This window comes from Salvelinus sp. IW2-2015, linkage group LG20 (genome assembly GCF_002910315.2).
Source record: "Salvelinus sp. IW2-2015 linkage group LG20, ASM291031v2, whole genome shotgun sequence".
Classification (NCBI taxonomy): Eukaryota; Metazoa; Chordata; class Actinopteri; order Salmoniformes; family Salmonidae; genus Salvelinus; species Salvelinus sp. IW2-2015.
Window position 1 is genome coordinate 3,299,764 of NC_036860.1, and position 25,254 is coordinate 3,325,017.

Here is a 25,254-nt window from a genome sequence, read left to right on the forward strand (position 1 = left end):
AATGTATAATAACCAGATTAACTTGTATTTTTCAATTCACCGCCTTCGATGATAAGCAATCAAACAGTATCCTACCAGTTGAAACAGTGGCCGGTTGAAACAGAACCTTATGGAGTCGGAAGCTTCTGTGAATTGACCATTTCACTGCCTATCTATTTTTCAACATTAACCATAAAGTAACTGTCCATTGAAAATCTAACTTGTAAAAGTTAATATTCTGTTAACTCATACCCAAATTACATTGTTGACTCATCCTATACTCGTGTGGCCAAGGCATAAATTGGAGGGGGAAAAAAACACTTAAATAAAACCCACCTTAAACTTGTATCTCAAATGGATCGCTTCAAAAATGCTTGTATTTCCTCAGAGGATGATGTCATTCCAACAGAAAAGCTGCTTTTTAACATACTRAAAATACATTGGAAGTYAAACTATTTCACTTATATTGTAATTAATTACCCTATAGGTCATATTTAATAGAAATGTGGAAACACTGGACAGTTACTTCAATACAGTATTGTGGTGAGTATATGATTTTAGCTCAAGTCTAATGACCATTTATATCAGGTTAGAGCATTAGCATTCAAGTACCTTGACTTACTCAACATCAATGAAATTATTTAGAACATGTGTCATACCAGCCATTGGTGATATACCTGATTTGTCTTACATTCATCCCACCATGCACTGAAAATGTGTTTGGCAGTTCCTTGTGTGTGTCAGTGTGACAACGCTCACATTATGCCTTTCCTTGCCACATCAGACAATCCCAAACTCCAATACAGTACTCATTTTTTTTATTTTACATTTGTCTCAAACAAATGTCTCTTCCAGAAATATGTACAGAATCTATTTAGGTCATATTCACATATTTTACATTGATAATTTCAGTGATACAGAAAACAGGAAAAGAACATAACRATAAATTAGCGATTCTGCTTTGGATCTTTAGAAAAAAAAYGTTTTCAAAAACGACATTTGCCATTTTAGAACCACAAGACAACATCACTCTGTTCATAGACACACAGCACAACAGACAGACCTGAAAGATGATGCAAGACTTTCACACAAAAAGACTACTCCTTGGTCAGGTCAGCGACAAAAATGACCAATTCTCTATTTCAATGTAGGCAGCCCACTTGTGTGACAACACAACTCTTCTTTCTGAATCCATTGACATGTCCTTTACATCCATGCACATTGTTACAATTACTACTCAAGATGTAATTATCATTTCCCCATGAATATGTAAGTTATGTTAGTTTTGGCATTTTACCAGCAGGCATCAGTTCATGTATTGACGTGAGAACACAAGCATTAACAAAAATAACATACTTTTTTGCAACAAGTACATTACAACTGTGGATGACAAGTGTACAAAAGTGAATAAAAAAGAGAGAATCTATGGATATGTTAATAATATGGTATAGACAGTATGGTTTAGAGGCATACAGCACATTATGTAAACAACTGTGCTGAAATGTACAATATCAACAGCTAGGCTGCCTCTGTGAGCTCTAAAAAGGCTGTGTCCAGCACAGCTTTGAGAGCAGGGTCTAAAGTCCATTATAGTGAGCGAGACTAAGCAATGTCCTTAGAGTGTTCATTCAAAAGAGCTGCTCTTTCCCCAAAAGGGCATACCCGTCTCTATGGGCACTCTTGTTCTTTGTGTCGACAGATTCAGTCTCTTTCTGGTCTGACCCTGACCAGTTGATATTTAGTGCACATTCCAGCACCACTGCGCCTTATGTTGCCTGTTTGTCTGGGTGGCTTTTTAACTTGTGGAACTTAACACTGTCAAGCTTTTCAAACCTCTTGCCACAGTGTTCGCAGGTGAAGTTGTAGTGGGCCTCGGGGGTGTGTTTCTTCATGTGCCAGTTGAGAGATGCTCGCTGGCGACACTGGTACCCACAGATCTCACACCTGCAGAAGAGGTAGAGGAGAGGAGGAGGGAGACAAGAGATGAAGGGGAAAAATGTAAGATGATTCAAATCTGCAGAAAGTGTTTTTAGGAGTGCAATGTAGTCATTTCTGTTTGTGAGACAAAATTGCATATATTGTACAAAACCAAAATATAAAATGTGTAGAGAAAATGAAATAAACCGCCTGGGAGTAAAAACTTGAGTGATCAWAGTGTTTCACTCACTGAAGGGGCGTCTCTCCTGTGTGCGTGCGCCGGTGAACCTCCAAGTGATTCTTCCTTTTGAACGATTTCCCACATGTTTCACAGATGAAGTCTCGGACTCCTACACAAAGTTTGATAAAAAATTCTAATCAAATCAAATTTTATTTGTCACATGCGCCGAATACAACAAGTGTAGACCTTACCGTGAAATACTTACTTACAAGCCCTTAACCAACAATGCAGTTCAAGAAATTGAGTTAAGAAAATATTTACTAAATAAACAATAACGAGGCTATATAAAGGGGGTACCAGTACCGAGTCAATGTGCGGGAGTACGGCAACTGCGACAAAGTTCAAAAATTAAGGGACAAAGTTAGTTGGGCTTGGGCACGGCCTGGAGGTGCAGAATTCAGATGCTTGTAATGTTGAGTCGTCAGGACAGCTCACAACTCATATAGCCTCTCTGCTGATTGGGGCGCTCATCAATTAGATTTTATCTGGAAGTGGTTCAGAATCCCCATTAGACATTATTGCTGAAAGCAGTCCGTGTATTTAACAGCCATTGTATTTGGTAATTCTACATYGCCATTCTACAGACCAGTGTAAAGTTGGGTGATTTTACAACCAGGTCAGCAATCATTTCACGGGCAGCACGGTTAGATGAGAAGCGATTGTGAAGCATCACCTAGTAAAGTTCCATACGGTCAAAACCATTAGCTTTAGAGATGGGTTGACATTCAAAGCTGCATTATACAGTAGATGTCATGTGGCAGGATACATATGAATACATTACTACTAGCTCATGCGCCACTGTACAGTAAATCAGTATAGCCCAGATTTAGAYTTGTTTGTGCCCACCTGAGTGGATGATCATGTGGCGATGCAGGTGGTTMGACAGATAGAACTTCTTGCCACAGCCGGGGTGGGGACACACCTTGGTCCTCCCCTTCCTGTGAACCAGATTCACATGGTTCTGCAGGGAACATACAAAGAACAAAAAGTACATATTATGAATCACAGCATGAAATGGTAGTTACAGCACTATGTGTGCATTTTTATTTTCTTTATTCGTAACTTGATGGCACTACAAGGTCAAGGTGTTCCAAATCAAGGCAAAAGCTGAAGTGGAGAGTGCCTAAAAGGGCCTATTTACCTGAAAGCTGCTGATGGCTACATAGACTTGACTACAGCCTTCATACGGACAGTGGAACATCTTGAGCATTCCGTCTGCCTCGATGACAGGACCTCGTCTGCTCCTCCTACATCTGAAATAGAAAAGTGAGTGATGCCCTTGTCTACAGAAGTGCTCTGAGGAAGTCAAGATGGAAATGAAAATAGCATGTCCATCTACATTTGTCTCTACAGATATGATCCCCATAATTCTCCATGCTGGCCACTCACCTGCTTAGGCCCCTCTGTAGCTCCCTTTCACAGGTGGGCTCCAAGCCATGAGACTCAACACTGGGCTGGAGCAGCTCCTTGTCACTCAGGCCTGAGAGAAAAAGATCTCAAACCATTGGAATAGCAAGCTATTCATCATTGGTTTTTGTCAATGTCAGTATCCATTAAATCAGCATATACAACAATTACAGCATATTCTAATGCATTGTCTGTCGGTGTAAGCAAAGACTAAAACACTCTGCCAGCAGTACCTGTGATGGAGTCTTCCTCTGTCGTCCTAAAGTCTCCCACTGACTGGCACATTTGGTTGTAAGCCACACCCTCTATAACAGTGCAGGTGACCTCCTCCACGTCTCCACCCCCCATGTTGAGCTGGATGCCCTCGGATGCCAAAGCCTCGTAGCTGGGGCCAGTGATGATGATCAGCTACGAATGACAGGCAGAGGGACATAGGATAGGCTACATGTTAATATTACTATATAAAGGCAGTGCTTTCAGGGACGACAACTACTTGATTGTGATAAAATTCCAAGACAAATGACTAATGAGTTGTTGTTTTTTTTACCTGAGAACCATCCAGAGTTCCTCGCTGGTCTGGTATCTCACAGGTGGTCCCCACAGTCTGTAGTGTCTGAGAATCAAACAGCTCCCCTTGCCCAGGCACCTGCATAGAGGCTGGGACTGGATGGAGGTTGGTCTGAGTGTCTACACCAACTGTGTCACCCATTGTCTGTGTGGTGTCCTCCTCATCGGCTTTGTTCAGTCTGTCAGTTAAGGATGCAGTCACTACAACACACTCGTAGCCATCTTGTGATGTACCCACTCCTTCATCTCCTCTGTCTCTTCTCAGGTCCTCCGCCTCCTCCTCTGGGTTGATGTCCTCCCCTACAGCATTGTAACCGGTCTCCTCATCGTCAGACTCCTGGGCTTGCTGTCTGCCTGCCTCCATCACCACCTCCATCTCCCAGACCGACTGATTCTCAGAGAGATGCTCCATTAGTGGAGTGTCCCTGGATGGGGCCTCCATCCCTGGGAGCTGGCTGAGAGCCGTGGCCTGCTCCACCTGATCCATAGTCACCGGGGCTCCYGCCACTTCCAAATCCCCTCCTGCATCTAGGAAAGACAAGGGTACAGAATACAGATGCATTTAAATACAGGTTACCTGGTTTGTCAAATCAGTGGTTCCCATACAATTACATGTGACCCAGAACAATTAAAAGCCTAATTAGTATCTGAATGTACTGTATCTCTTACCAGTGAGCTGTCTGTGGGCATCTGTTTCTCTCCTCCTCCTCCTGGTCATGATTCCTCCAGTTTCCTCTGTCCTTGTGTCCCTGTCAACTTCCTCCTCCGTCTCTGTCTCCATCTCAGGCTCACTGGCCCCTCTTGGTGGCGAGGAGAGGTGCTGCACAAATGAATGGTCAGCATCACACTGCCAGATAGCAGAGGTGGAGAATCCCGGTTGGGGTTCCAGAGCTCTGAGCTGCGGTTCATGTGGGCAGGTCTGGGAGTGATCCTGGTACCAGGTCACCATGCTACAAAGGCTGGACACTCTCTCATTTTTCCCTGTAAGAAAATAAGTATCACTAGTGACATAAATGTATCACTCTCTCATGTAGGGATACTTTTCTTTATGGGTAAATGGATCAAATGTGGTGTTCTTCCTTACCTATTTTCAGTTTTGTACATACTTCTGGGGTTGTCTTCCTAGCGGCCAGGAATATAAATATGACAGTGACGTTATTGCATGAGGATACAGTGTTAACGTTAAACACTATTGAGTTGATAGCCCGAGCTAGCTAACCCAATTGATTGAAGGAGATGGCCTGGGGAAAGGACTCACATTTAACAAATGACAAGAGAGGGGATAAACTAGCTAAACAATATTAGTTACTAGCTAGTTTGATATTCTGATTATATGTATTATTCGTAAACTTACACTCCGTATTTTTGCTGGTATCTCTCCCCGTACGTGGAGTTGAGCAGGATTAGATACTCGGCAAGTCCAGCGTCACTCAAACTCGTTCGCCGGCGAAGCTCACTCCAAACCTTGTGAGATTCTCCAAGATAAACTCGCCTAACATCATACTTCTTACGGGACTCGAGGCGTCTTTGTGCTCGATCAGAATCAGTGAGCCTGGGACGGCCTCTACAACGCCTCGAAATAGATTTTATTTGATCCCCGGCTTCTTCAGCGTCCAGGGGACCCTCRTCTCCTCCATAGCCATCCGCCATCTTGACAACAGCTGTCTGTTGTTGTCATTCCTAGCGGAAGTTGTCTTACAGGAAATGACACCACTTGGCGGGAAACGAAAATGTTCTTTGCACGTCATGCATTGAGCAGAACGTTTTATCAACGATAAACCAAGTTCATACATGTAGATAGATAGCTAAAGAAAGATATGGCCGATATTTTGACGCTTGTCTTTAGGATATTTAACCAACACAATGGAAAAACGAAGGATTTCAAAAMCATCGCACCATCAAAATGCAGTACCTTGGTAGTCGGAGACAGTAGCATCAACCGTTCGTTGCTGATACTTGCGGCGGTGACGGCTGCCTCTGAATTGGGGCTCAAAGTCTCATTTTTCACTCCGGTTCAAATTCAGAGCCTTCCAGGATCATTACAAGAATCCATGTCCAACCTGAGCCCKGACAATTTGAAGGTAATTAGCTATTTACATACTACTAGGCCTTAATAAAAACGACCTATCTAGCTTGGTCCAGCAGCTGTGTTTTTTGCCACTACCTTGATAAACATGACATAACATAACACACAGCACCACACTCCCTATTGAAATCATTGGTTAACTCACTGACCTAACAATGTCTTATGACATCAAGCACTTTTATTTTGTGTCATGTTCAATTGGAAGATAGCAAGTTAATTATACATTTGTATGTCCTTTGTTTGTGAGGTAGMCCTAATGATGGATACTTATCTCTTCTCACTATCCTGCCTCCTAAGCAGATAAGAGAGCTTGCTCTAAGCACCCCCAATCAGTCACAGAGATGTGCATCACTTATCAGTACAAAACATGCCTGATGAGCCCACTGCCAAGTTCTCCCTAAAAATCAGAGGGAGAAAATGTTTTCCTGAAAAGTCCTAAGCAAACAGTTCTGATTATTGGGATTACTTTATTGCAGAAAATCAAGTTTTCATACCCCAGGTCCTTGGAAGATTTGCTTCAGGATGTGGCCTCTTTGCATGAATCAGCCTCTGGATCTGCTGCCCCTCCGTCGCTGATCATCGTGGACGGACTGGAGGGCTACCTGCGCGGGCCTGGGGTGAGTGGTGGCCTTCAGCTGGCGGAGCAGTCCTCTGCTGCACAAATCTCTGCTCTGCTGTTTGACATGGCTGCATTTCTCACACAGACCTTGGAAGAGAGAGCTGCTAGTCTGGCCCCCTGTCGGGTCATAGCCTCGTTCCAGTCTGAGTGTGAAGGGCATGCTGGTGGGGACTCCTCAGACCCTGTCCTCTCAGTGTTAGACCGCTACTTTCAGGTTCGGTGTACCTTGGACCAGGACTGGAACTCTGCCCCTGCTGTAGCAGGATCACAGGACACGTGGCATGTTTACCTCTCTGGTGCTGGGATCACAGAAGACTCTATTGCTAAGGATGAGGAGGACTCAAGTCTGGCACGAGAATGGCGACTGATCATTTGCCCCAATCGCTCAATAGAGTTTACAATGGTTTGAAATCTATTAAATGACTTACCGGTGGACGAGGAAGAAATAAAAGACATGCAAAAAAAACTATATACTTATATCAAACAATTGCATTCCCAAAGACTGAGATGCAAGGGGAACAGTTTTTTTCCAATGCACAAAATGGTTTTCACTAGTGTTTACAAAADGAAATTCAGCAAAGTTTTTGTGTGAATTAAACCACTCCTCCGACTGAATTGTACTGATTCTGACTGCTCTGGCACAATATAATTTGAGTCTGTTCTCCCTTTCCCTGTTGTCTTCTCTCCTACACAATGTGACTTCACATTCAACCATTCAACTCCCCTTTACATTACTTTTCTGTCTAACTGTTGTGCCTGTGGTGCTTTCTAAGATCATTTGTAGAGGGAAGATTAGGCTGATGCTATAGACGGGATAGCAGAGAACATCACGAAAACGATGCGCACGCGTCAATGGGGCAGAAGGCCGTGTGTTGTTGTCATTCTGGATGGCCAGATAGCTAGTAACAATGACAAGAAACTGCCATGTGGGGAATCTTAAGTGGCTCGTTTCAGCTAGTTTTATCTTACCAAGTCTTGTTTTGACTGATGTCACGTCTATGCTAATATGGCAAAAATTTGCTAGCTAGCTAACCACCAACTGTAACTATGTATTTGAGACAACAAGTGCTCATTGTACAACTTTATGTTTTCAATAAACATTGGAGACAAAATATAGTGTACATGTTGTCAACAATCTAAGCCAACCCTGTCGATTTTGCCACATAGTTGTGCACCCGTCGGTTTTATTGCTAAACAACCAACCCATCTATAGATATTAGCTATCAGGTGCAATCAGAATGTCTCCCCACGTTTTTCTCAACTAAAGGACAACAAGAACATCAAATGGTGCACAGTTTACAAGCATTTCGCTACACTCGCAATAACATTTGCTAAATATGTGTATGTGACCAATAACATTTAATTTGCTTTAATGCCATACATTTTTAAATCATATTAGTACAAAAAAACAACATTGTGAAGATATCAAATATGGAAGCGCATCAGAATTGATMAACATTTATGTTATATTTCAGGCATTATATTGACATTTTTGTTGACCATAAAGAGATCCTGAGTTACAGAAATGATAGATTGTCAGAAGTTCCGTATAGGTAATCATCACAGTATTATCATAACATGTAATGAAAAAGTCAGGAAACATTCACCAGTTTGTTTAGAAATGAACACTYAAAATAACTGAAAAGCAAAGGGTTTAAAGATAGACAAATTAGGAACTAATTCATATTCTAAATGTTAGTAAACTAAAAATAAACAAAACATGTTTGATTGGGGCCTTTATTCTAAACATATTTTCACATTGGTTGTTTTTAAAAGATTTTCCCTTATTTACTAGGCTATGTTCTATACCTGTGTTCTGTGAGGGGATTGTGCTCCTTATCTTCTCTGGACAGATCAGAACCTCATCTCATTATGCTAAGATCTAGGTCAGTCATATAAGGAAAGTTGTGAACTTCACTTGTTATGACGTCAAATACCCTTTTCCCCAATGCCTAGGCTACTCAACTACTGTTCACATTCTAAGGAACGGGACGATACCACTATCTTGGCAAAGAAACAAAACATGAAACAGATTTAACTTCTTTAGGAAAACCGCCCTAATGTTGGAAACAATTTTTTTTCGTCATCCAGAGTCACGTTTATTTATTTTCCAAGCTATAGCGCATAATATTTTACATACAGCAGGTTTTTAAAGGACCAAAGAGTTTTAATCTGCTTTGTTTTCATTTTTGCCATGGAAAAAATATTTCGATACTCTACCACCCTCAAACTAAACTCTGGACCTCGAAGCCAGTTCAATTGCATGTTTTCATTGTTCCCCTCTAGTCAGAGACTGATTTAGACTTGTGACTCCAGGTTTGTGCAATTAATTATCAGGTAGAACAGAAAACCAGCAGGCTCCAGACCTTGTAGGGTTAGAGTTGAGTATGCCTGCCCTACCACATTGAATTGTCATATTCACATGTGCCTATGTATACAACTGTATTTTTTACCAATGGGACAACTTAAAATGTGACAACGTTTTTTCAATCTACCCATGCATTTAGCCAAATCACAATTTTTGTTTGTTGGGTGGGAGGAATTACCTACATTTTCAACAAACTGGTGTTTATTTAAACCACAAAAATTAAATTTTTATTATTTACAGTTTCAACAATTATGGCCTCTCAATGTATGATAATATGTAAGATTCAATGAGGTGACAATTAGATAGACAGATATACAAACATTCATACACTGGAACCATCATGACTTTTACAACCTTTGTTGATCTAAGCATTGCAAACAAGAGGTGTACAATAGCATCGTACTGAAATGTGACACATTGCCTAAACACATTCCTGCACATCCTACAGTACCTCTTCACCTCTTCATTCTAGAAGGAGCTTCATGTTAAGACCATGGCTACATCTTAGTGATACTCTTGTACAATAGACAACCACAATATTTACAATTTAAGTGTCAACTTTATCTAGTTATTCCAATAAAAATATAGAAAATAACCTTYTAAATTGACCTACAAGATCCAGTGATTTAAGAATATACACATTACATGTGTTTTATAATATCAYCTTTAGAGTGTTTTAGTTGTTCATGTATTTTTCAAACAGCTGCCTTCCAATTGACGGGATATTGTGAGAATGAGCTTGTGACATCCAAAGAATTATGAAATTCTTATCAGGGATACTTTTGACTTTTCCTCACAAACCTTTGAGCTTAAATTTTGGTTTGTCTGTTATCGCATAGTTATGATAGTAGCCTACATCCTGGGTTTTTACATTCCACTGACAAGAAGATGGAGTCAATYTAGAAGCCTTGGCCAAACATCCCAACTGTTTTTCAGCTTCATTGGACCTTTAAGCCTCAGTTCATAGCCTGTAACATAGCTTAGCCTTAATTCAGAATGCAAAGTGGATGGGKGTACCTATGGGTCTTCTGTGTGCAGGGATCTCGTTCTTGTACTCATTGGTATAGATAACTCCCTTCCCAATGTCATCGATCTTATTCGAGCTCATCGGACTGTAATCCATGGAGACGCCTGAGTCGGCCACTGCCATGTAGGTGTACCCGGGGCCCTTGGGCGGCCAGGTGTGGTTTGGGTACTCAAAACTGGACTGGGACGAGAGGCYGCCCGATCCTGAGCTCTGTTGGAAGGAGCCCAAGTCTGATCGAGATTCAGAGGATGTCCTTCCAGAGGCAAAGAGAACCTGCAGGGGCAAGGTTTCCTCCAATATGTCGTCCAGKGYCTCCTCCSCACTGTGGTTCTGAGCATTGAGGGTGACYTAGGCATCATGYGACTCCAGTAGAGAAGACTGGGTCCYGGGTGCAGGGTGCTGATGAATAGCCCGGAGCTGYTCCATCYGRCAGTGCTCCTGGGGGGTTTCTCTCCACCCCTCCATCAATGCAGAATCCACCCTCTTTAGCTTCTTGTCTTCATCCTCCTCCTCACCAAGTGCCTCTGAGGCCTTGGGCGGCAAAGCGGAGCTGGGTAAGGCGYGACCAAGGCTAACCTCMGAGAGCACCTCTAGTGGRYCAGGGAATTCCTCGGAGTAGAAGTAGGCTGGCCTCAACCATAAGCCTCCASTGCTGTGGCCCAACCACTCCTATTGACAAACCAAARGAGAGAGGTTCAGGYGTCTGCACTAATATTSAGTCAAGATGAACAGACTACGATACACACAAAGGATATAGATAAACACTGCACAAGGTACTTCATACCGAGTTTCATATTCCAAGGATACGAAGACTAATACTGGATTTACTTGTCTCACCTGAAAGTCACCACCATAAACCTTAAAGAGGCCTTGGAACTTGCTTTCAGGGGTGGGAATGATTGGCCAGATCTTCTTCAACAGGAACCTGAGGACAATATTGTACAGCCTTATTCCATAAATACACCACTGAGGATGTCTCTACAAAGGAGATCACTAAAGAGTGTAGTTACAGTGGTAGACTAAAAACTTTGGAAATTTGTTGTTGATGGTAACTGACCTGCGATGAGACATGAGCACAATGAGAGACAGCAGGGTGAGGACGAGAGAGATGATGAGACTCAGGGACACGATGAGAGGGTCCAAGTCTGCAAATAAGATAACACAGCAACAAGGTTACACCAGGGATGAAATCCAAGGGAGGGATCCCTCACAAATAGAACAAAGATGTTTAGCTCACGAGACAAGCACATTATTTTGGTGACCGTGTGAATGTTGCTGCAGGAGAAAGAAGCTTACCACTAGGCATTGTTTCCATCAGTACCGGGTCAGTCCAGGCGCTCCAGTAGCCACTGTAGCTGATGCCGTCCAGTTTGACACGAATGCGCACCTTGTACTTAGTGCCTGACTGCAGACCATGCAAGATGAGCTCAGAGCTGGCTTGCACCTTCTCCACCTGAAGACAAGAGATGATAATGCGTTGTCATTGACACATCTCTGCCGAAGGCCAAGAAAGGAACAGCACCATTATTCACAAGGACTTCAAACGTTTCTCTTGTCTGGTAACAAACTTCTACCTCTGATATGAGTGTGTTGTTCATACCTTTCCAATGTGGCTCCCTGCCATGGCGTAGCTGACCTCGTACATCATGCTGTCYCCCATGTACTTGAGAGAGGGAGGCAGCCAGCTGGCCTTCAGCTGCCCCTGCGTCCCTGTACTCGTCAATGTCAGATTGGCAGGCGGGTCTAACAGGACTGACACACAGACATAAGAAGAAAATGTAATTCCTAAATCCTGAGAAAAAACMAATGGAATAGTTCCCAAAAGACAACCACAACTCTATAACTCACAGACAAGTTCAATGAAGAGACTGCGGTTGTGGATCAGCAGGTCGTCCCGAAACACCCGGATGTCAAGGGGCACAAAAAATGGAGTCTGGGACAACCTGCAAAAATACAGCCTCTTGCCCCCTGCTGCTGGTAGGGCAGTTACGGCACACTCACTACTGTTCTCATTCCTGCAGAGGAGAGACATTTGGATTGTTTCAAATCAAATCAAATTTATTTGTCACACACATGGTTAGCAGATGTTAATGCGAGTGTAGCGAAATGCTTGTGCTTCTAGTTCCGACAATGCAGTAATAACCAACAAGTAATCTAACCTAACAATTCCACAACTACTACTTATACACACAAGTGTAAAGGGATAAAGAATATGTACATAAAGATATATGAATGAGTGTGGTACAGAGCGGCATAGGCAAGATGCAGTAGATGGTATAGTGTACAGTCTATACATATGAGATGAGTAATGTAGGGTATGTAAACATTATATTAAGTGGCATGTTTAAAGTGGCTAGTGATACATTTTTACATAATTCCATCAATTCCCATTATTAAAGTGGCTGGAGTTGAGTCAGTATGTTGGCAGCGGCCACTAAATGTTAGTGGTGGCTGTTTAACAGTCTGATGGCCTTGAGATAAAAGCTGTTTTTCAGTCTCTCGGTCCTGCTTTGATGCACCTGTACTGACCTCGCCTTCTGGATGATAGCGGGGTGAACAGGCAGTGGCTCGGGTGGTTGTTGTCCTTGATGATCTTTATGGCCTTCCTGTGACATCGGGTGGTGTAGGTGTCCTGGAGGGCAGGTAGTTTGCCCCCGGTGATGGCGTTGTGCAGACCTCACTACCCTCTGGAGAGCCTTACGGTTGTGGGCGGAGCAGTTGCCGTACCAGGCGGTGATACAGCCCGACAGGATGCTCTCGATTGTGCATCTGTAGAAGTTTGTGGTGCTTTTGGTGACAAGCTGAATTTCTTCAGCCTCCTGAGGTTTGAAGGGCGCTGCTGCGCTTCTTCACAACGCTGTCTGTGTGGGTGGACCAATTCAGTTTGTCCGTGATGTGTACACCGAGGAACTTAAAACTTTCCACCTTCTCCACTACTGTCCCGTCGATGTGGATAGGGGGGTGCTCCCTCTGCTGTTTCCTGAAGTCCACAATCATCTCCTTTGTTTTGTTGACGTTGAGTGTGAGGTTATTTTCCTGACACCACACTCCGAGGGCCCTCACCTCCTCCCTGTAGGCCGTCTCGTCGTTGTTGGAATCAAGCCTACCACTGTAGTGTCGTCCGCAAACTTGATGATTGAGTTGGAGGCGTGAATGGCCACGCAGTCGTGGGTGAACAGGGAGTACAGGAGAGGGCTCAGAACGCACCCTTGTGGGGCCCAGTGTTGAGGATCAGCGGGTGGAGATGTTGTTACCTACCCTCACCACCTGGGGGCGGCCCGTCAGGAAGTCCAGGACCCAGTTGCACAGGGCGGGGTCGAGACCCAGGGTCTCGAGCTTGATGCCGAGTTTGGAGGTACTATGGTGTTAAATGCTGAGCTGTAGTCGATGAACAGCATTCTCACATAGGTATTCCTCTTGTCCAGATGGTTTAGGGCAGTGTGCAGTGTGGTTGCGATTGCGTCGTCTGTGGACCTATTGGGTCGGTAAGCAAATTGGAGTGGGTCTGGGTGTCAGGTAGGGTGGAGGTGATATGGTCCTTGACTAGTCTCTCAAAGCACTTCATGATGAGGAAGTGAGTGCTGGTAGTCGTTTAGCTCAGTTACCTTAGCTTTCTTGGGAACAGGAACAATGGTGGCCCTCTTGAAGCATGTGGGAACAGCAGACTGGGATAAGGATTGATTGAATATGTCCTTAAACCCACCAGCCAGCTGGTCTGCGCGCATGCTCTGAGGACGCGGCTGGGAATGCCGTCTGGGCCTGCAGCCTTGCGAGGGTTAACACGTTTAAATGTTTTACTCACCTCGGCTGCAGTGAAGGAGAGCCCGCAGGTTTTGGTTTACACTTTGTATCAAGTTTCTAGGCTAAATGGAAAATTGAGGTGATCATTCTTCAAAACACATTCATAGCAGGTAGCTACCCTCTACCAAGACAGGGTGAGAGGATATGGTACACGTAGCAGCAATTATTAACTGAACGCTTTGCCTGATCATGACTTACTGGTATGTGTATCTGAATGAGTATTGGTCAGCAGAGCCAGCCCTTTCCTCATCCTCCTCCCAGAAGCAGGTGAGGTCCGACAACCCTTCAGCAAAGCACTTTGGAATCTCTGGCTCAGCGTGGAGCAGCAGAGCCACTGTGTGGACAAGGMAGTGAAGTCTTAGTCCACAAGGAAAATGTGTGTTGGGGCATTATTGGTTTTGACAATTTAGTAAACACGGGTGAAGACTTAAAGTAAGTCTCCAAACAGCTCCAGAGGAATGACTATTGATGATTAGTGATTATTCTAACTATTTTTAACAGCTATTAAATTCACCAAATTGTGCAAGGAAACACAAAACATTTGACAATTGATAACCTGTCTCTATCTTAACCCAAATCTAAAACATCAAACATTATGTTGAAATACAAAATATAACATGATTGAAAATAAGCGTTGTAATTGTAAACACTTGTGTTACAGAAGGTGAAGAAAACAAGTAGGCTATTTGGGAAAATGTGTCCTACCTTTAGTTTCCAAAGCTTGTGCACCATGCACAATGGACGTTTTCTGAGCGCAAAATAATACACAAAAAGCCAAAAGCTTATTCAGGTTATTGTTTGTCATCTTTTTGTCTCCTCTGAGAACAAAGCGGGCCAAGCGTTCTGTTGTACTGCATAACTGGTAGGCAACCAGCTCCAAACGTCTGTTTTCTCCATCTCGCTTCGTGACAGTCTGTCTCTGAGATACTATGGATAGTGCAACACAGTTGTGCGTGCATCACAGGAGATAAGGTGTGAGCGAGTGTCCAAGCCAAGCTGTTTACTTTTTACTCAAACCCAACTGTAGAGGTGGAGCATACAAAATATTTTCACTCATGTCTGTGGGCGGGACTAGAGTAAGGTTACAACATGCTTCCATTGGGACAATATGTCCCACCAAACCACAGGGACCCTTGGAGAAAGCTGAGGGCCACAACACAACTCTAAGTGACAACTGCATTTAGTTSTAGTGGGCTATTTTTTCGACATGCATAATTGAGGTTCCTTATTGTGAGGAACAAATGGAGCCAGTGAACTCACAACTCAGCATAAACGGTCTCTTATCTCTGACCTACACCCATGTTTTTGAGCTCGACCTGCGTTATCTGTATTGCATGGGGTAGTGTCCCGTGATAAGCATGGGGGCGTTTAGGCTCATCCCAACCCTACATAATGTGAATGTAATTTAGCCTGGCCTTACATCACTTGACTTTAGTGGGCTCAGGCTGAGGATTTCTCATTTGGCACTAAGAAAGATCACTGATAGGCACCAGTATATGATGTAAGACTACAGTATGATGTAAAAATATAAAAAGGTTACAAAACATTGCAAGAAGATTAACTGCAAAGGACACAGAAAGCCTGTGGGTGACAGGAAAGGGCACCAGGAAACAGCTTATTGTTGAGGAGGACCACGGCAGTGTGGTTTTCTGTGTCGTTAGATAAAAATAAAAAAACACCACAACCCCCCCCCCCCATCCAAATGGGAAGGGAGGTAGGACGTAAGGCCATAAATTATAGATGGTATCACCATGAAGACTAACCTAACCACATAGAACATGGGTCTCAAGCCTTTGTCCGCTTGAATGCATAGATGTTGTGCTTTCACAAGTTCTAATCATCTAAACGATTTAGCATCAGGATTGCACAATAAAACGACAACTCAGCATTTATATTTTGTAATTAAGTTTTATTTTCATAAACACATTCAATGTATATGCCTTTTCTAATAAGATTTTCCATCAAACAGCGCCTTTAAATAGGAACAAAACAAATATACATTAAGACAACAGTATAGTTTCCCCTTAATAGTATAACAAACCTATATAACCTATGGAATGCCAGACTACACAAAAACTAACCAATTCCACCGAAAAAAAATAAAAGGATAAAATGACTTTCACTTACAACTTCAGATGAACATAATTATCAAAAAAATGTATGGGTCCTTTTAATCAACTGACATTGAAGTATTTAGATAAACTTGGGTATCAGTGCATTTAGAGAAGTCCTCCTCAGTACTTTCAGTAAAACCTCACCACTTTCAATCCAGTTACCTTCAGCAGCAGAAATAAAAACACTATTTAAATACACTGACAAACACCACCCAGGAGAAAGCTTTACAACTTGGGCATAATGCAGATGTAATGTGGGTATAGTGTTTTTACACAGCTATAAAAGGTTAACGGTTAAGTCTCCAGTAAAGTGTTTCACACCACAACAAGACAACTTGCTCGTGGTAGGAGATGAACAGGGGAAATCACTTGATACAAATCAGCCAGCTAATATCAAACAGCGAGTCAGCATCAGCTGTGCATCCAGGTGGATAAGTGTCTTTGTGATAAGCAATGGGAGAGAGTAGGCGCTCATGAATATTTTTGGCGGGCTTTGACCCAACCCCTCAGCTTTAGCAGTGCTTTGGCATGAAAACATAAGGCTGTTATCACGCAGAGACCGTGCCTGACCCTAACTGATGGCCAGTGAACAGTGTGGGGCTAGTGATAGGTAAATTGCAGTGTCTGTGAGTAACAGAGGGCCGGAGAACGGGGAGATGCATGTCTCTCCAGTCCAGTTGGAGAGATGCATATTTTTTCTACTGAAGCCATCCAAGCAGTACAATGGAATGCACTGTACATGCTTTAGGTGCACCCATTTGTCTTTCTGTTTAAGCATATGATTTGGAAAATGAATTAGCATGGGTGTCATGCTTGGCCAATCACCACACTTTAATTAGGCTACTTCATAGACAGTAGCTTAGATGTAAGAACAGTACAGTAACATCATGCAAGTAATGCAGGCAGTTTACACTGGCACATCCAGATTACAGGACACTGTTGAAGCCTTGTGCAATCGGGTTGGAAAGTGTAAAAACAATGAGTAGGAAGGGAGGCACGGAGGGGTGAGCGGGGACATGCCAGAGCAGGTCACGTGATGCGCATCAGTGTCACTAGTGTTATACGACTTCCTCCCAGACAAACATCCTAGAGCACAACATTGCGCTAACATTGTTTGGAACAGAATCTCATACTTTTCACCTTCTCTTTCCCATAAGCAGTAGTGGTTAAGAAAGTCTCAAGAATAGTAGTGCACAATTATTCTGAGGACATGGCAAAATGGCATCTTCAGTGTCACAGAGTAAAGCATGGAGGTCAGGTAAATAAGGAAGCAAACGGCCAAAGCAGCAGAATAACTCAGTTTTGTGATTGTCTGGATGATGTCATCTGATTTCATTAATAACAGTTACATCTAGATTTTGATCAAGGATATGCAAAAATGTGGATTTTTTCCCCAGGTTTTGCGGTGCTGTTTTCTGTCCGGTTTTGGATTCTGAGAAGTCTAGTCCAATGAATATATTCGAAGCAGAGCACCTAGCCAGGGGGCATCCAAAACAAAAGCACCTTCTGCTCTGTTTGAGTCTTAAACTATTATATTTTCATTAATTAAACTCTGAACACAACAATGACCTAAAATAATGACCAGGGGGTGAAGGCCACAATACACAAGAGAGATGGGGCCTTTTCATGGAATACAGAAACTAGAGCAGGGGATATGTGGGATAACGCTGGATGGACCGAGGGGAGGGGATCGATTGTTATCTCAGCTGGCTGCTTTATGGTTTTCACTGTAGTGGCTGTGTTAGGGGGTGTGAGATTGGGGTGTAGTTTGAGAGGTGTACCCTCTATACTTCACGCACTGTGACGGGGTTTGTTGTGGGGCTGTGAGGCAGGATTTAGCAGCCACAGCCCCCATGGTTCTCTGGAGGWGAGTCCTGTAGACTGGTGCTCCTGTGATTGGACAACAGGTTGGCATCTCCYCCCATGCTCTCGTTCATCTTCTCACAGATGACGTCTACCAGCCGCTCAAACACCTGCTTCACGTTGATGTTGTCCTTGGCYCTGGCCTCGAAGAACTGGAACCCTGCCAGACAGAGACGGGGAAATTGAGTAGAGTAATTACTTACTGTGGAGAGATTTCAAGAAAAGCAGATGAGATATTTAGGCTTAAGTGTTCYGTGTCCCCTGRTATATCTGTGTGTTCTCATGAGGRCAYTATGCTGTGGTAGTGTGAKCTCTTYGTGTATAGTRTTTGCYAAGACTGCATGCTGTRGTGGARYGTACTCACCAAGATCTTRGGCCAGTCTCTGGCRWTCCTCTGTGGGGACTAGCCTGTCATCCTCCAGTTCACACTTGTTTCCCACCAGGATCACCTGTGCGTTGTCCCAAGAGTATGTCTTAATCTGAGTTGCCCTGTATGACCGAGGTGAGAGTAGACGAATGCACAGTCTGAGAAGGCAGCAGGGTCAATATGGAAATGATGGAACCTTCCACCTTTCACTCACCAGTCCTGAACTGCGTTGAAGGAGTCCTGGTTGGTGATGTCATACATGAGCAGGAAGCCCATGGCTCCTCTGTAGTAGGCTGTGGTGATGGTACGGTAGCGCTCCTGCCCCGCTGTGTCCTGTGGGGAACAAGATGGCTGGTCATTCTTTAAGGGTTGGGTTTGGGAACATGTTAAATTGTGTGGTATTTTGAGACCAGAAGGGGGCAATATTGACTAAGAACTACAGACTTGAGATGCTAGAGGTGAATGTGTGTGTATACGCTTGTAAATATTCAGCAGCTCTAGAAAAGACTACAATTCATCTTTTTTTTTTTTAAACATACAAAATTGATATTTGACATAAATACACATACTTCTGTGATAGGACAATTTAAAGGACAAGGCACTATCAGCCTAAACCTTCCCACCCAAAGCCACTGTCAACTTCAGACTATTAGAAATTAAAGTGTCAGATACTCTGTTTAATCATGTAACATCTACATTTGTCATGTCCATCAACATAACTTCTTGTCAAACAACAAACCCTGGCCCACAAACAAAAACGCAGTAAGAACAAAAAGAACACGGAGAGCGTCAGATGTCGATAACAGCTCTGGTGCCACAGAGCTGTAGAGACCTGTTTATCAGAAACCTCTTTCAATTAAGTAGAGGTTGAGTGTGATGTCAGAGTTGCTTCCCTAGAAAAGGTTAACGTGAAAAAAATAGTCAAGCAGGTGAGGGGATTAAATTGTCACGGCAACGATCCTTGGCCGTCGCTTGGTAACCTGGCCTGGGTCCCTCATTTGCATTGGAGGACTTTACATCACTGAATAGTGGGGTGGGTGTTTTATGAATGTTTCATTAGGGCTAATAGTGTGCAGGGTAGTCAGCCCGAACAAACTGCCACCGATTTAGAGATTGCAAGAAATAGAGCTGTTCTTATCTTAGAGCAGGTGCCGGGCTACAGAGACAAGTGCTCTGTAAGTGTGTGAGCCGGTGTATCCGCAGCGGTGTACTTCTGTTAAATGACCTTACCCAGAAGGAGAGTCTGTGTCATCTCAGGGTCATTTTTGTTTCATTTATGAATGAAAGATACCAGATGCATATCTTATCTGATATGTGCAGACATGATCACATATTTGGCAGGGTAATGGATCTTACAGTAGCACTAACCAAATACTGTCCCCATGGCTCACACTGTCTCCACAACTATCTATACACCAAGTAAAGAAAATACTGTCCAAAAGCATATGCATGATGACAATGAGTGTAAAATGGTTGGGGGTCAGAGCCATTGATGTCACTAGGACCCTTCTCAGCATGCGTCACCTGGTCCTGCCGCCCACACAAAGCAGGGACACACTCTAAGCCCTGGGCTTTGTGGTTCCGACACCAGGTGTGTCATTGTGCAGTTAACATATTGCCATGTGGTGTATCCTCCTAGAATAAGCAGTATGGTTCAGGTTGAGAAAGTAGAACCATAATTGTAATATAGAAGGCTTCAAATTAAACTCARTTTTAAAACCATGATAAAAAATATATATTTTCAAGCCTTTCATGCCACACACGCGGAGGAAAGCTTGCAGCAGTGTGGACAGGGCACCACCTGTACACTATTCATAGAGTGGCGAGGCTCAGAGGGTTTGAGTGAAAACAGGACACTGTGGATTAAACGCCCCTGGCCATCCACATAGGGTTGTTCATTAACTGTACACTTGCTCTCGAAGCCAGGACTCATTTATTGGACATGGTTGCTACTTCCACACCTCCAATGTATGAGGCAAACTGAGGAGGYTTTTATTCTTCTCTGATTTGAAACCCACTGGATGCTCATCGAATGGCATTCAGTGATCCCAGCCACCACTGACGACATTAAGCCAAATCACGTGTCCTAGGTGGAAACAGGGTCAGTGCGTCAGTCAGCTTGGTTTCGGTGTGTACATTGGTGTGGACACGGTTGCTGCTGATTCATCTTGATTGAATACAATACCATATAGGATGTTTGTCTTGTTTAATCATATGTTTAAACAGCATTCACTACGTGGAAATAGTTTGCTTTGAAACACTTTCAGACATCAGGGGACTAGGTTACATAGAAATAAATTGTGAAAATCTGGTAGCCCTGTAATTCAAGTATTTCCACAGAACCTGATATTTTTTCCCACTAATTGGTCTTTTGACCAATCAGTTCAGCTCTGAAAAAGATCTGATGTGAAAAGATCTGATATGGTTGGTCAAAAGACCAATAAGTGGAAAATGGATCAGAATTGGTCTGCCTGTCCAAACACAGCCTAAGTCTCTAGAGCATGTGGTGCAAGCAGCAGCAACACATTGCAGTAGCTTGAGATGAGAAACCAAGTTTTCAGCAAAACATACAAGAGAGACGGAGGGTAAAATCATTGGTGGAAAAAATACTCAATTGTCATACTTGAGTAAAAGCAAAGATACCTTAATAGAAAATGACTGAAGTGAAAGTCACCCAGTAAAATACTACTTAAGTCTTAAAGCGTCTGGTTTTAAATGTACTTAATTACAGTGGTGGAAAAATTACTAAATTGTCATGCTTAGTAAAAAAGGTAAGGTAAAAAAGGTAAAAAATGACATGCTATAAATCTAATTCCTTATATTAAGCAAACCCGATGGCATGATTTATGGAAAGCCAGGGGCACACTCCAACGCTCAGACATCTTTTAAAAATGTAGTATTTGTGTTTAGTGAGTCCACCAGAGGCGTTATATTGACAGGCGTGTGAATTGGACCATATTGATGCCCTGACTGAGCATTCGAAATGTAATGTATACTTTTGGGTGTCAAGGAAAGTGTATGGGAGTAAAAAGTACATATTTTCTTTAGGAATAAAATTTAGTAAAATTTGTCAAATATTAATTGTAAAGTAAGGTACCCCCAAACAACGACTTAAGTAGTACTTCAAAGTATTTTTACACCACTGTGTAAAATGCAAGGGCCTTGCAAATGAAAGTTGGTCATTGACCCACTATAGAATTATCAGCCATCTGTCATAAAAACTCAATTCAATAGCGAAGGATTTGGCCTATGGATTTATATTCTGGTTTAATACAGAAGACAACTTTCCTCTTGATGGGATGTGTATGAGTATATTCTGGTTTAATACAGAAGACAACTTTCCTCTTGATGGGATGTGTATGAGAGTCCACTATGATGGCAGAAATGTGTCAAAGGTGGCAATCATGTTTTAGAGACCAGCGCTGGCTTGTGGGACAAAATGCATAAGGCTAACTCACCCATATCTGTAGCTTTATCCTTTTCTCATTGCGGAAGACGGTCTTGACCTTGAAGTCTATGCCCACGGTGGAGACAAAGGCTGAGGTGAAGGAGTCATCAGCATAGCGGAACAGGAAGCTGGTCTTCCCCACACTGCTGTTGCCAATGATCAGCAGCTTGAACATGTAGTCAAAGTTCTGGTCAGCCGCATCCTTCTGGGCAGGCTGCTGCTGAAGGCGAGAGTCATTCACTGACGCCATCTAGAGGGGAAGGCAGAGGTGTGAGAGGTGATACTACAGCTCAGGGTGAATTAAACACCAAATCATCAGGTTAGAGGCTCGTAAGTAAGCATTTCACTAAGGTCTACACCTGTTGTAGTCGGCGCATGTGACATAACATTTGATGAGAGTCTTTGAATTTCATACCAACAGTTGGTAGGTAAAATCAACAGGCCAGGCCCAGTCCCCTAAATTGTTATGATCCAGTAATGAAAGGTTGCGGGGAGTTTTCAAAACCTGCTCGTCATAGCTATTATGACTCAGTCACTTGCAGGCTGCAGCATCTGCCACTGGGTATCAAGTTGCACACCATAAAGACCTTTTAGTGTCTGTCACTCGTTCCTAAAAGTGGGTGTAATGACTGCAAGGAATGGGCGTGAAAGGAGAGTCCATGGTCTCCCCCCTCGCCCTCAGCTGATCAATCAGGGCTGCACACCACAGCTTCCCTCTGATGAGGACTGTCTCCTTGGAGACCGGTCCAGAACATAACCGCCAGGCCCATTAATGGGCCAGGCCAGCTAGCTCAGCATGTCCATCTTAAGATGTAGTGATATTTAACAACAAAGGGGAATGTAGAGGATGGTCCACAGACACTATTGTGGGGCAAAGAAAATATGTTGTTGAAGCTGTATCACTATGATTCCATGTTTGTGCCCACAGAGATTATAGGGGTGTGAGAGTGAGTCACTGCCCCTTACTTTTAACATAGGGGATGAGCTGTGCGGTAAATGTGTTAAATAAGGCAAATGCATGATGTACAGGCCAAAACGATTTTGTAAAGATTCTGTGCAAAAGGCAGGTCTGTTCTATAATCCCCTATCACATGGCACCAATCAAACTTTCATCTGACCATTGCTTTGTGGGTCTGAAGTCATTGGATCATAGGTCCCACACTGTGTACAAAGAATATGCGGGAAACCCATTGGATCAAATGTTGTTTTCCTCTCAGAATGTAAGCCTGCTAAATTCTGGTCACATCATGCACATTTACACTGTGGCTCAAGAAGTCTTTAAGGCAAAATAATATTTGGGGAAACTGTTTTTCTACCCTAAATCTGTGACAACTGTTGTGCTGCTGACGCAATGAGTAGCCTACAATATTCAATATCCAATAACAATATTATATAATCCATCCCAATGCTGCAGTCATACTGTCCAAATTATTCTAAGATATTAGAGACCAAAGTTACTGAATGKTGAAGTGTTGAGAAACACATGGCCAAAACTCTTTGTGGACAAGTAGCATTAGATTACTTTGACCAGTGGGTGATGAATTTAATACTGGCATGCCACACCATCTGCCACAATAATCGGGTACATCTCTGACGGGACAGATTTTACATCACTGTCATCACAGAACAGGCCTCCACTTAGTAGAGTTGAAATGGGAGTCATTTTTTATGCATTGGAGAAGCATTAGTTCTGTAAAACAAATAGAGGCCATTATGGTGAATAGGCCTAGTGTGGTCTCTCAGCTGGCACTGTTTGCCGAGTAAGGTCCCTGGCTGTTATAGGAAATTAACTCTTGGTTGGCAGCTGTCTGTTCCCTATAAAAGAATGGTCGTAAACACAGGTGAAGGAAGTAGGTTAGTAAAATGTAGTGGTTTCAGTATACCTGGACAAYCTCAAATGAATAGCACAATAAGTAGGCCTATACTTTTGTGTCCACTCACTCACTCTACCCATCATATTGAAAGTTGTCAAGTGTCCATTCTCCATCTCTATAAGCCCTTGATCATGACTCTCAGTTTCATTACATTACACATAAGTTATTGGACAAAGGCATCTTCTGTATGGGGGAGTTTTGTTAAGAGCCCCGATGCTCAATCTGAACATTAACAAGCGTCTGTTTTGAAAGCATAAGGACCTTATCTTTCATATCAGTGAGAAATCATTTAAAAAGGTTGAATTGATACACCTTGATAGGGTTAGTGTCAGTGGAGGACGACTCATAATAATGTCTGGAAAGGAGTGAATGGCATCAAACACATGGAACCTATGTGTTCGATGTATTTGAACCATTCCACTCCAGCCATTAGCACGAGCCTGTCCTCCCCAATTAAGGTGCCACCAACCTCATGTGGTTAGTGTTCCCACAAGGCCATATCTCCACTTTACAGAGCTTGTTTACTGAAGATAAGCGGCCTGTGCTAATTAGCTATGGAGCGTGTTCTGAACACCTGTGTGTAAGCGTAACTCGGGAGGTATAGTTTTGTCAGATGGAGGCACCCATAGCTGTATAGATCTGTGCATTTTTTTATTTGAAGGATTCTTTCTCGCTAATGTAAAGGCCACATAGCAAGCGATGATTTGACGTTTCAAAACATTGAAACACAGCGTCGGGATTTTAGTTCACATGAGGTAGTCGTTGATCAAGTTAATGGCTGAACTGTAGGGAGAAGGCACATGCCGCCTAGAGTGTGACAGCTATATCTCTATATGATATAGAACTGCCAAAGTAGACCCTATACAGAGAATGGGGGTGAAGAAAATCCATCGGTACTTCAAATCGCACCAGGTGCTCGAGACTCGAGGATTAATTGGCGATGGCTCGAAAACCTGTTGTCACATTATAGAAACATGTAAAATCAAGTCCAGTGTACATTAAATTGAGTTAAGTAAACGAGAATACAATGCCCAGCAAATTATTTTCATTGTACATGAAGGAAGCTGGACAAAGGCGCAGAAAATATTGACCAAACTTTTTCCAACCACTTACCTAATCTATGGAAAAGGAAATTCTTTGACTTTAACCTTCAATGTTATTTCCTTTCAAGTGAAGAGTGAAAGTTCCCTAGGGTCTTCAACAACCTGAATTATCTTTCCGCCCACGGCTTTCTGCCTCACCGTTTTCCTCTGAGCGTTTGCGGAATAGAACAGGCAGCTCCCGGATCTCGTTTGTGTACAAAGGAGCACCCTTCCAGAGCGCAGCAGTCAGTGTAGTGGCCACCTCACACGACAGTATTCACACAGCTATAATCTCTCACACACTTCCAGAGAGCAAATTTCCTGTACTTTATGATCCCTCACTCAGCTCTAGCTTGTTTCGAAATAAGAGCTTTCACAAATCAAGGCAGCATATACGGTATGTTTGTGTTTGACTGATGTTAATGTGTATTAAATTGTTGAATAAAATAGGGAATATTCTCAGCTGGGTCAGTCTTCTGATCTGAACTTCGGAG

The 25,254-nt window shown here is 43.0% G+C and overlaps 4 protein-coding genes across 6 annotated transcripts; 1 reads left to right on the forward strand and 3 right to left on the reverse strand.

Moving 5' to 3' along the window:
* Positions 1–780: 780 nt before the first annotated feature.
* znf653 (zinc finger protein 653) lies at positions 781–5,761 on the reverse strand. 3 transcript variants are annotated; one of them, XM_024012086.2, is made up of 10 exons: positions 5,466–5,761; positions 5,196–5,233; positions 4,781–5,092; positions 4,092–4,633; positions 3,778–3,952; positions 3,527–3,632; positions 3,279–3,390; positions 2,984–3,098; positions 2,147–2,246; positions 781–1,923 (listed from the first exon to the last, which is right to left on the reverse strand). In XM_024012086.2, exons 1-10 carry the CDS (start codon positions 5,759–5,761, stop codon positions 1,746–1,748), a joined length of 1,974 nt encoding a protein of 657 aa, XP_023867854.1. In that variant the 3' UTR covers positions 781–1,745. The 3 variants fall into 3 exon arrangements, with proteins under 3 accessions (XP_023867854.1, XP_023867855.1, XP_023867853.1); XM_024012087.2 differs by having other exon boundaries at positions 3,527–3,617; positions 4,092–4,639; XM_024012085.2 differs by having other exon boundaries at positions 4,092–4,639.
* A 167-nt stretch (positions 5,762–5,928) lies between these two features.
* Positions 5,929–7,478, forward strand: swsap1 (SWIM-type zinc finger 7 associated protein 1). Its single transcript, XM_024012088.2, has 2 exons — positions 5,929–6,192; positions 6,674–7,478. Exons 1-2 carry the CDS (start codon positions 5,929–5,931, stop codon positions 7,223–7,225), a joined length of 816 nt encoding a protein of 271 aa, XP_023867856.1. The 3' UTR covers positions 7,226–7,478.
* Positions 7,479–9,344: 1,866 nt separating this feature from the next.
* epor (erythropoietin receptor) lies at positions 9,345–15,000 on the reverse strand. The gene is given in 8 exon segments (XM_024012453.2): positions 9,345–10,880; positions 11,049–11,136; positions 11,269–11,356; positions 11,508–11,664; positions 11,812–11,963; positions 12,060–12,226; positions 14,211–14,346; positions 14,718–15,000. Coding segments are annotated over 8 exon segments (1,593 nt in total). The 5' UTR covers positions 14,818–15,000; the 3' UTR covers positions 9,345–10,175.
* Positions 15,001–17,711: 2,711 nt separating this feature from the next.
* Positions 17,712–25,045, reverse strand: rab3db (RAB3D, member RAS oncogene family, b). The gene is made up of 5 exons (XM_024013027.3): positions 24,792–25,045; positions 21,815–22,054; positions 18,571–18,689; positions 18,354–18,478; positions 17,712–18,149 (listed from the first exon to the last, which is right to left on the reverse strand). Exons 2-5 carry the CDS (start codon positions 22,052–22,054, stop codon positions 17,962–17,964), a joined length of 672 nt encoding a protein of 223 aa, XP_023868795.1. The 5' UTR covers positions 24,792–25,045; the 3' UTR covers positions 17,712–17,961.
* Positions 25,046–25,254: the final 209 nt, after the last annotated feature.